The sequence below is a fragment of the Sycon ciliatum genome, chromosome 2 (assembly GCF_964019385.1).
Source record: "Sycon ciliatum chromosome 2, ocSycCili1.1, whole genome shotgun sequence".
Classification (NCBI taxonomy): domain Eukaryota; kingdom Metazoa; phylum Porifera; class Calcarea; order Leucosolenida; family Sycettidae; genus Sycon; species Sycon ciliatum.
The window spans coordinates 42,088,765-42,100,771 of NC_088644.1; the positions used below are offsets into that span (position 1 = coordinate 42,088,765).

The 12,007-nt window shown below is 43.3% G+C and overlaps 1 protein-coding gene across 1 annotated transcript; it reads left to right on the forward strand.

Annotated features, from left to right (window-relative positions):
- The first annotated feature begins 8,839 nt into the window (after positions 1-8,839).
- Positions 8,840-9,622, forward strand: LOC135810595 (uncharacterized). The gene has a single exon (XM_065324088.1). The coding sequence runs from the start codon at positions 8,840-8,842 to the stop codon at positions 9,620-9,622; it is 783 nt and encodes a 260-aa protein (XP_065180160.1).
- Positions 9,623-12,007: the final 2,385 nt, after the last annotated feature.

Sequence of the window (12,007 nt, forward strand, 5' to 3'; positions counted from 1 at the left end):
CCTAGACACAAAACAAAGTGCCTAGACACAAAACAAAGTGCCTAGACACAAAACAAAGTGCCTAGACACAAAACAAAGTGCCTAGACACAAAACAAAGTGCCTAGACACAAAACAAAGTGCCTAGACACAAAACAAAGTGCCTAGACACAAAACAAAGTGCCTAGACACAAAACAAAGTGCCTAGACACAAAACAAAGTGCCTAGACACAAAACAAAGTGCCTAGACACAAAACAAAGTGCCTAGACACAAAACAAAGTGCCTAGACACAAAACAAAGTGCCTAGACACAAAACAAAGTGCCTAGACACAAAACAAAGTGCCTAGACACAAAACAAAGTGCCTAGACACAAAACAAAGTGCCTAGACACAAAACAAAGTGCCTAGACCCAAAACAAAGTGCCTAGACACAAAACAAAGTGCCTAGACACAAAACAAAGTGCCTAGACACAAAACAAAGTGCCTAGACCCAAAACAAAGTGCCTAGACACAAAACAAAGTGCCTAGACCCAAAACAAAGTGCCTAGACACAAAACAAAGTGCCTAGACACAAAACAAAGTGCCTAGACACAAAACAAAGTGCCTAGACCCAAAACAAAGTGCCTAGACACAAAACAAAGTGCCTAGACACAAAACAAAGTGCCTAGACACAAAACAAAGTGCCTAGACACAAAACAAAGTGCCTAGACACAAAACAAAGTGCCTAGACACAAAACAAAGTGCCTAGACACAAAACAAAGTGCCTAGACACAAAACAAAGTGCCTAGACACAAAACAAAGTGCCTAGACCCAAAACAAAGTGCCTAGACACAAAACAAAGTGCCTAGACACAAAACAAAGTGCCTAGACACAAAACAAAGTGCCTAGACACAAAACAAAGTGCCTAGACACAAAACAAAGTGCCTAGACCCAAAACAAAGTGCCTAGACACAAAACAAAGTGCCTAGACCCAAAACAAAGTGCCTAGACACAAAACAAAGTGCCTAGACCCAAAACAAAGTGCCTAGACCCAAAACAAAGTGCCTAGACCCAAAACAAAGTGCCTAGACACAAAACAAAGTGCCTAGACCCAAAACAAAGTGCCTAGACACAAAACAAAGTGCCTAGACACAAAACAAAGTGCCTAGACACAAAACAAAGTGCCTAGACACAAAACAAAGTGCCTAGACACAAAACAAAGTGCCTAGACACAAAACAAAGTGCCTAGACACAAAACAAAGTGCCTAGACACAAAACAAAGTGCCTAGACACAAAACAAAGTGCCTAGACCCAAAACAAAGTGCCTAGACCCAAAACAAAGTGCCTAGACCCAAAACAAAGTGCCTAGACACAAAACAAAGTGCCTAGACCCAAAACAAAGTGCCTAGACACAAAACAAAGTGCCTAGACCCAAAACAAAGTGCCTAGACACAAAACAAAGTGCCTAGACCCAAAACAAAGTGCCTAGACCCAAAACAAAGTGCCTAGACCCAAAACAAAGTGCCTAGACACAAAACAAAGTGCCTAGACCCAAAACAAAGTGCCTAGACACAAAACAAAGTGCCTAGACCCAAAACAAAGTGCCTAGACCCAAAACAAAGTGCCTAGACACAAAACAAAGTGCCTAGACACAAAACAAAGTGCCTAGACACAAAACAAAGTGCCTAGACACAAAACAAAGTGCCTAGACACAAAACAAAGTGCCTAGACACAAAACAAAGTGCCTAGACACAAAACAAAGTGCCTAGACACAAAACAGAGTGCCTAGACACAAAACAAAGTGCCTAGACACAAAACAAAGTGCCTAGACACAAAACAAAGTGCCTAGACACAAAACAAAGTGTCTAGACCCAAAACAAAGTGCCTAGACACAAAACAAAGTGCCTAGACCCAAAACAAAGTGCCTAGACACAAAACAAAGTGCCTAGACACAAAACAAAGTGCCTAGACACAAAACAAAGTGCCTAGACACAAAACAAAGTGCCTAGACACAAAACAAAGTGCCTAGACACAAAACAAAGTGCCTAGACACAAAACAAAGTGCCTAGACACAAAACAAAGTGCCTAGACACAAAACAAAGTGCCTAGACCCAAAACAAAGTGCCTAGACACAAAACAAAGTGCCTAGACACAAAACAAAGTGCCTAGACACAAAACAAAGTGCCTAGACCCAAAACAAAGTGCCTAGACACAAAACAAAGTGCCTAGACACAAAACAAAGTGCCTAGACACAAAACAAAGTGCCTAGACACAAAACAAAGTGCCTAGACACAAAACAAAGTGCCTAGACACAAAACAAAGTGCCTAGACACAAAACAAAGTGCCTAGACACAAAACAAAGTGCCTAGACACAAAACAAAGTGCCTAGACACAAAACAAAGTGCCTAGACACAAAACAAAGTGCCTAGACACAAAACAAAGTGCCTAGACACAAAACAAAGTGCCTAGACCCAAAACAAAGTGCCTAGACACAAAACAAAGTGCCTAGACACAAAACAAAGTGCCTAGACACAAAACAAAGTGCCTAGACACAAAACAAAGTGCCTAGACACAAAACAAAGTGCCTAGACACAAAACAAAGTGCCTAGACACAAAACAAAGTGCCTAGACACAAAACAAAGTGCCTAGACACAAAACAAAGTGCCTAGACCCAAAACAAAGTGCCTAGACACAAAACAAAGTGCCTAGACACAAAACAAAGTGCCTAGACACAAAACAAAGTGCCTAGACCCAAAACAAAGTGCCTAGACACAAAACAAAGTGCCTAGACACAAAACAAAGTGCCTAGACCCAAAACAAAGTGCCTAGACACAAAACAAAGTGCCTAGACACAAAACAAAGTGCCTAGACACAAAACAAAGTGCCTAGACACAAAACAAAGTGCCTAGACACAAAACAAAGTGCCTAGACACAAAACAAAGTGCCTAGACACAAAACAAAGTGCCTAGACACAAAACAAAGTGCCTAGACACAAAACAAAGTGCCTAGACACAAAACAAAGTGCCTAGACACAAAACAAAGTGCCTAGACCCAAAACAAAGTGCCTAGACCCAAAACAAAGTGCCTAGACACAAAACAAAGTGCCTAGACACAAAACAAAGTGCCTAGACACAAAACAAAGTGCCTAGACACAAAACAAAGTGCCTAGACACAAAACAAAGTACCTAGACACAAAACAAAGTGCCTAGACACAAAACAAAGTGCCTAGACACAAAACAAAGTGCCTAGACACAAAACAAAGTGCCTAGACACAAAACAAAGTGCCTAGACACAAAACAAAGTGCCTAGACACAAAACAAAGTGCCTAGACACAAAACAAAGTGCCTAGACACAAAACAAAGTGCCTAGACACAAAACAAAGTGCCTAGACACAAAACAAAGTGCCTAGACACAAAACAAAGTGCCTAGACACAAAACAAAGTGCCTAGACACAAAACAAAGTGCCTAGACACAAAACAAAGTGCCTAGACACAAAACAAAGTGCCTAGACACAAAACAAAGTGCCTAGACACAAAACAAAGTGCCTAGACCCAAAACAAAGTGCCTAGACCCAAAACAAAGTGCCTAGACACAAAACAAAGTGCCTAGACACAAAACAAAGTGCCTAGACACAAAACAAAGTGCCTAGACACAAAACAAAGTGCCTAGACACAAAACAAAGTGCCTAGACACAAAACAAAGTGCCTAGACACAAAACAAAGTGCCTAGACACAAAACAAAGTGCCTAGACACAAAACAAAGTGCCTAGACACAAAACAAAGTGCCTAGACACAAAACAAAGTGCCTAGACACAAAACAAAGTGCCTAGACACAAAACAAAGTGCCTAGACACAAAACAAAGTGCCTAGACACAAAACAAAGTGCCTAGACACAAAACAAAGTGCCTAGACACAAAACAAAGTGCCTAGACACAAAACAAAGTGCCTAGACACAAAACAAAGTGCCTAGACACAAAACAAAGTGCCTAGACACAAAACAAAGTGCCTAGACACAAAACAAAGTGCCTAGACACAAAACAAAGTGCCTAGACACAAAACAAAGTGCCTAGACACAAAACAAAGTGCCTAGACACAAAACAAAGTGCCTAGACACAAAACAAAGTGCCTAGACACAAAACAAAGTGCCTAGACACAAAACAAAGTGCCTAGACACAAAACAAAGTGCCTAGACACAAAACAAAGTGCCTAGACACAAAACAAAGTGCCTAGACACAAAACAAAGTGCCTAGACACAAAACAAAGTGCCTAGACACAAAACAAAGTGCCTAGACACAAAACAAAGTGCCTAGACACAAAACAAAGTGCCTAGACACAAAACAAAGTGCCTAGACACAAAACAAAGTGCCTAGACACAAAACAAAGTGCCTAGACACAAAACAAAGTGCCTAGACACAAAACAAAGTGCCTAGACACAAAACAAAGTGCCTAGACACAAAACAAAGTGCCTAGACACAAAACAAAGTGCCTAGACACAAAACAAAGTGCCTAGACACAAAACAAAGTGCCTAGACACAAAACAAAGTGCCTAGACACAAAACAAAGTGCCTAGACACAAAACAAAGTGCCTAGACACAAAACAAAGTGCCTAGACACAAAACAAAGTGCCTAGACACAAAACAAAGTGCCTAGACACAAAACAAAGTGCCTAGACACAAAACAAAGTGCCTAGACACAAAACAAAGTGCCTAGACACAAAACAAAGTGCCTAGACACAAAACAAAGTGCCTAGACACAAAACAAAGTGCCTAGACACAAAACAAAGTGCCTAGACACAAAACAAAGTGCCTAGACACAAAACAAAGTGCCTAGACACAAAACAAAGTGCCTAGACCCAAAACAAAGTGCCTAGACCCAAAACAAAGTGCCTAGACCCAAAACAAAGTGCCTAGACACAAAACAAAGTGCCTAGACACAAAACAAAGTGCCTAGACACAAAACAAAGTGCCTAGACACAAAACAAAGTGCCTAGACACAAAACAAAGTGCCTAGACACAAAACAAAGTGCCTAGACACAAAACAAAGTGCCTAGACACAAAACAAAGTGCCTAGACACAAAACAAAGTGCCTAGACACAAAACAAAGTGCCTAGACACAAAACAAAGTGCCTAGACACAAAACAAAGTGCCTAGACACAAAACAAAGTGCCTAGACACAAAACAAAGTGCCTAGACACAAAACAAAGTGCCTAGACACAAAACAAAGTGCCTAGACACAAAACAAAGTGCCTAGACACAAAACAAAGTGCCTAGACACAAAACAAAGTGCCTAGACACAAAACAAAGTGCCTAGACACAAAACAAAGTGCCTAGACACAAAACAAAGTGCCTAGACACAAAACAAAGTGCCTAGACACAAAACAAAGTGCCTAGACACAAAACAAAGTGCCTAGACACAAAACAAAGTGCCTAGACACAAAACAAAGTGCCTAGACACAAAACAAAGTGCCTAGACACAAAACAAAGTGCCTAGACACAAAACAAAGTGCCTAGACACAAAACAAAGTGCCTAGACACAAAACAAAGTGCCTAGACACAAAACAAAGTGCCTAGACACAAAACAAAGTGCCTAGACACAAAACAAAGTGCCTAGACACAAAACAAAGTGCCTAGACACAAAACAAAGTGCCTAGACACAAAACAAAGTGCCTAGACACAAAACAAAGTGCCTAGACACAAAACAAAGTGCCTAGACACAAAACAAAGTGCCTAGACACAAAACAAAGTGCCTAGACACAAAACAAAGTGCCTAGACACAAAACAAAGTGCCTAGACACAAAACAAAGTGCCTAGACACAAAACAAAGTGCCTAGACACAAAACAAAGTGCCTAGACACAAAACAAAGTGCCTAGACACAAAACAAAGTGCCTAGACACAAAACAAAGTGCCTAGACACAAAACAAAGTGCCTAGACACAAAACAAAGTGCCTAGACACAAAACAAAGTGCCTAGACACAAAACAAAGTGCCTAGACACAAAACAAAGTGCCTAGACACAAAACAAAGTGCCTAGACACAAAACAAAGTGCCTAGACACAAAACAAAGTGCCTAGACACAAAACAAAGTGCCTAGACACAAAACAAAGTGCCTAGACACAAAACAAAGTGCCTAGACACAAAACAAAGTGCCTAGACACAAAACAAAGTGCCTAGACACAAAACAAAGTGCCTAGACACAAAACAAAGTGCCTAGACACAAAACAAAGTGCCTAGACACAAAACAAAGTGCCTAGACACAAAACAAAGTGCCTAGACACAAAACAAAGTGCCTAGACACAAAACAAAGTGCCTAGACACAAAACAAAGTGCCTAGACACAAAACAAAGTGCCTAGACACAAAACAAAGTGCCTAGACCCAAAACAAAGTGCCTAGACCCAAAACAAAGTGCCTAGACCCAAAACAAAGTGCCTAGACCCAAAACAAAGTGCCTAGACACAAAACAAAGTGCCTAGACACAAAACAAAGTGCCTAGACACAAAACAAAGTGCCTAGACACAAAACAAAGTGCCTAGACCCAAAACAAAGTGCCTAGACACAAAACAAAGTGCCTAGACACAAAACAAAGTGCCTAGACACAAAACAAAGTGCCTAGACACAAAACAAAGTGCCTAGACACAAAACAAAGTGCCTAGACACAAAACAAAGTGCCTAGACACAAAACAAAGTGCCTAGACACAAAACAAAGTGCCTAGACACAAAACAAAGTGCCTAGACCCAAAACAAAGTGCCTAGACCCAAAACAAAGTGCCTAGACCCAAAACAAAGTGCCTAGACCCAAAACAAAGTGCCTAGACCCAAAACAAAGTGCCTAGACACAAAACAAAGTGCCTAGACACAAAACAAAGTGCCTAGACACAAAACAAAGTGCCTAGACCCAAAACAAAGTGCCTAGACACAAAACAAAGTGCCTAGACACAAAACAAAGTGCCTAGACACAAAACAAAGTGCCTAGACACAAAACAAAGTGCCTAGACACAAAACAAAGTGCCTAGACCCAAAACAAAGTGCCTAGACCCAAAACAAAGTGCCTAGACCCAAAACAAAGTGCCTAGACCCAAAACAAAGTGCCTAGACCCAAAACAAAGTGCCTAGACCCAAAACAAAGTGCCTAGACCCAAAACAAAGTGCCTAGACCCAAAAGAGAAGGGAAGACGATGTGCCGATGGCATGGCACGAGCTCATTTGCCTAGAGGTCTCGGAATCATAGCCTACAGCCAGGCATCGGTAAAACCAAAAAGAGCAAAGAGAAAGACCAGAAACCTGTTTCATACTTATTCAGACTATCTACCAGTAAGCGGAAAGTGGCCAAAGAGAGAAGTGCATGACAGCAGCAATGGAGAGTATGCACAGATGCAACAAAGAATCAGTAGCCCAGAGCCAGTTGCTGTGACGCAAACGCCGTTGGACCTCAGTCTTGGTGTGGGCTGCTTGCAGACACTAATTTTGATAGAACTACAACACGTCACATACTACAACATACAGAGCAGAGGACTGTCCTTGTTGTTCTGTTCTGTAATATGCTCTGCCTCCGCGGCGTTGAGCGCTGTCAGCACACTGGGCATACCCTCCGGCATACTACAACATAGATACCGGTATGTCAAATGTCTGCAAGCATGACGTACTGCCCTAGACATGGAAATCCAGTCGAATGAGCGCTAGCGCATACACTATGATACAGAACGATGTTACGTTCCAGTCGAATGAGCGCTAGCGCATACACTATGATACAGAACGACGTTACGTTGCAGTCGAATGAGCGCTAGCGCATACACTATATGATACAGAACGTTGCAGTCGAATGAGCGCTAGCGCATACAGAACGTTGCAGGCAGTGCAATGTTGATCCAATGCGGCCAGCGCCTTGAAGAGCATACAAGTCATGTACTAATGAATGAAATTGTGTATTTCATACCGATTACCATGATTACTCAAGGCTGCATGGCCACCGCCCTGGGGCCGCTAGACTCCCGACCAGATTTCCATGTCCACGACATGTCGACAGACTCAGTTCAGTAGTATATTTTACTTGTGGCTCAAGAGCCATGGGCTAGAGTTAGCGCTTTCCGTCCTGTCGCACGGGGGTGCCTGGTTGGGCAACGAGATGCGAGCTGCCAAATAAGGTGCTATGGTTTAGTTACATTGCTTCACGAACATTTGAGATGCAGGTCTTGCTCAGGAATCATGTCCGGTGGTTGTCTATTCCATTCGTCGACTACATGTACACGATCGACAGAGTAGATTGGGGGACGTGGGGGTAAACCTGACCGGAGCTGATGCTGACATGAGCGTTGCAAAGTGACCGGGGGACGAAGCACAAGGTTGCTTCCTGTCGTGCCGGCACGAGGTCACAAAGATCTGGAGGGTGCTGTGGAGGCGTATTTAATAATTAGCTTGTAAATATCTGTGAGAGCATACACACGATGGTGGGTGGCTGGGCTCTGAAGATGTGTTCCGCTCTATGGCGACGGCCTTCCGCTGTACACTGTCGAGCATTAGCAGGTGGGAAAAGGCTGCACCTATCCATACTGCTTGTACCTACTCAAGTACGAAGCCTCTGTACGTTGGTATGTGATCTTGGAGACCAAGGAATCGCGAAGCCCGCCTCGAGAATCCCAGCCCGCTGACAGACGGATGAGCAACATTATAGTATCCAGCTCACATTACGATGAATCAACGCCCTTTATTAGTTCGAGGTTTCCCATTTTATGAACACTGTCTCTTGATGATTGCTTGCTTACTAACCATGAAAATCGAGTAGAGACTGAACTAATCCACTGGAGTTTTGTTAAAACTGAAAACAACTTATACTAGTAACTCGAAGTCAATAGACCCTGTTCATCTTGCGCAGAAGCAAGGATCCAGGAATATGCCAGCGACCAGGCGGCAGGTGAAAAGTTTTCGACAAGCCCTCCGAGAATTCAACAGTTCTTGGGAGAACCTTATCACAATCATAGAAAAGTGGGGCAAGGAAGCCAAGGAATTGCACCAAACGGAGCGGATTGTGGCGGCTACGGGTAATGGCGTAGCTGCGGCTGGAGCTGGGCTGACCATAGTCGGTGGTATCTTGACGGTATTCACCTTTGGAGCAGCAACACCTCTTCTTTTAACTGGTATTGGGTTAGGAATAGCAGGAGCCACCACATCTGGTATAGGAGCAATCGTTGAGAAGGTGAAGGAGAAAGGCATCAAAGGTGAGGTGGCCGACGCGCAGTCTGAATTCGATAGTGCCAAGGAACGCTTCGAGACCCAGTGCAAGGAGATGAGGAAAAATTGCAGCGATTCCGATGGCCCAGAGTTGGTCGACGGTATACAGCTGAGTGACATCGTACTGGTCTGCGAGGGCTTCGAGGTGTGCTACGGCATAACTGAAACAGCCGTGATTGCTACTAAAACCGCTAGAAGTGTGGCAGCAGTGAGTGCACGGGTTACTGCCAGAACTGTAACTAGAGCCGCCGCACAAGGAGCGTTGAGTGCTGCTGTTGGAGGAGTGTTTGTTGTTTTCAACACCGCCCTGATGGTCAAATCACTGGTAGACATCGCCAAAGACAAACCAGGAGAATTGGCGGATGAAATGTTCAGATACGCCGAGAGTTTGCGCAAAAACCTGGACGAGTTTAGAGACAAATATCCCATCAGTCGGATACTGTGAAGTGCTCGACCCGGGATGTGCGACGCAGCGTACGCTCATTAAGCTGGACTATTTGATAATGGCATTATCATCTGCAGACTAGCGTGTTTACAACGTCACTGATTCTCGCATGCATTGTATCACCGGTTTGTGCTGCTGCAATTTTACTCCTGGCTTTCTCTTCTTTTCATTGATCTCCTCGTCTAATTATTGATCTGTATTGCACATGTTTCTTCTCACTTCTACCTTCCATCGTCTTCATGTTTCATGCTCCAGTACATTCACACTGCTATTCGTCTTCCTGTTGTGGCTTTTTGGTCTGATGTTCCGTATACTGCATGCTATCATTAATATTTTCTTTTTACATCGGAAGCTCAACAGTGCAGCTGAAAAAATATAGAGAGGTTGATGGGACCAAAAATAAAATATAAATATAAATATTTGTAACATGGGAAATTGTGGGCACAAGTTATGCGATTGATTCCACCAACTAAATATAAATGTTTAGACTATACTTAATCCGCGGACAGCATGCTGTTTCGTTCTCTGTGACTCATCAGCGCAGCACAGAGAAAATGAGGCCGAACCTGATAGCAATGAAAATAAAATTTCCAAGGCCAGCTTTAAATCAGGCCCGAACATACCTTGCCGGAATGCTCAAACTGACAAGTCAGTCAGTGAGCTCCACGTAATGCACACAGCAAAGGCACTACCCCACATGAGAGTGCTCAACTACAGTACTACAACAGCAGGAGCGAAAATACTCAATCTGCGGACAGCATGCTGTTTCGTTCTTTGTGAACTCATCAGCGCAGCACAGATAAAATGAGGCCGAACCTTATACATTATGTTTAGACAATATTTTTTTAAAGCATTTGAAGTAAGATTTCATTTATTCCACATCCCATAGCATGCAATTGCCAATCGAAAGAATGATCGTGGTACTCATGTCACACACACACACACACGCACACGCACACACACACACACCTACACACGCACACACACACGCACACGCACGCACACACACACACACAGCACCACACACTACATGGCAGCGATTGTGGATCTTTATCAAAGTAATGCTTCCAGAGGGTACATTTTCGAGTGACTTTCATCAGTGGATCAAATCGAAGGATATTCACCAACGAACACAAACTAAATACAAGGTAGCCGAATAAATTCTGTAGAGCACAGTCCAATGGTGAAGGCGAAAACACCGATGTCTTTAGATGTGAGATAACATGCAAGTTGATGCAACTATTGTAATGATACGAAATAGAGGTTGCGACTTCGGCGATGATTTTGTTTAGGAATCAGCGTTGTGAATCAGCGTTGTGAATAACCGAGGATCCTCTTCGTCTGTTCTCACCATCCAGGAGCGATAACTAACTCACGCTGCTATCTGGTGTTCACGAGGTGTTTGTCGCGCTGGAAACGGAGTGTCTCTGTAAGTTTGTATCCCTGGTGATGTTTGTGCCTGGAGAGCACTATATAAGTGGTGCTCTTCAGGCACAATCTTCCTCAGCCTACTCAAGCTCAACTGATGAGGGGTGAATTCCCCGAAACACTGTGTATTGAGCAGGGAGTGGTGCTTTCTTGCAGGTTTGCCGAGTCGAAGGTTCGATGGACTTCTCGTGTTCTCTGGATGGCAGTCGTGAGTCAGTCAAGTGTCAAGTCGTCGGCGGAATAGCGCGAGCTCCAGTGTGGGAGCAAACCCATTCCTATCGTAATGATACTTAACGAAAACACGTGTGAGTTTACACCAGCGTAAGCGTTATACAGTCGTGTAGATAGCGGGAGGGATATATGTATAATGTGTGAATGGTAAAAAATAATTATCTTGAAGTACAATTATACATACTTGTATATGTGCGAAATAGCGGATGTATGTATGTATGTAGAAGTTTATTTAACGTCGCACCACAAACAGGCGATTTCGCCTCCTTTGATACATGTGGACGACAGAAGGAATGAGAGAGAGAGAGGGGGGGGACAGAAGTATGGAGAGAGGAAGGGTAGAAATAAATAAGCAATCAATCTCAGGGCTACACCAAAGCAAAAACGGAATGGGAACATACTATATACAAAATAGCTTCATACATAATATTGCAAAACACGTTTACTATTCTTCAGTCCGCTATACCACAGAAACACACTAGCCGAAAAGCATTTAAACGGAGCCATGATGCGCTTTTAGCAGGGCACAGAACTGAAGGTGGCTGGGCTCGGAACGGAGATCAGGCGGGAGCTGGGTCCACAGGACTGCGCCGATGAACTGCATGGTCGCTCGACCCGCAGGACCGGGCCAAAATGGTACTCGAACGAGGTGTTGTGCTGCTCCCCGAGTGCGGTCACCAGTAACTCTCACGAAGAAGCTGGTGAAGAGGGAGCTAGCTCGGGAGA

Bases quoted from the DNA above. Each gene is read 5' to 3' on its own strand.
- LOC135810595 (XM_065324088.1), top strand. From the start codon at position 8,840: ATGCCAGCGACCAGGCGGCAGGTGAAAAGTTTTCGACAAGCCCTCCGA.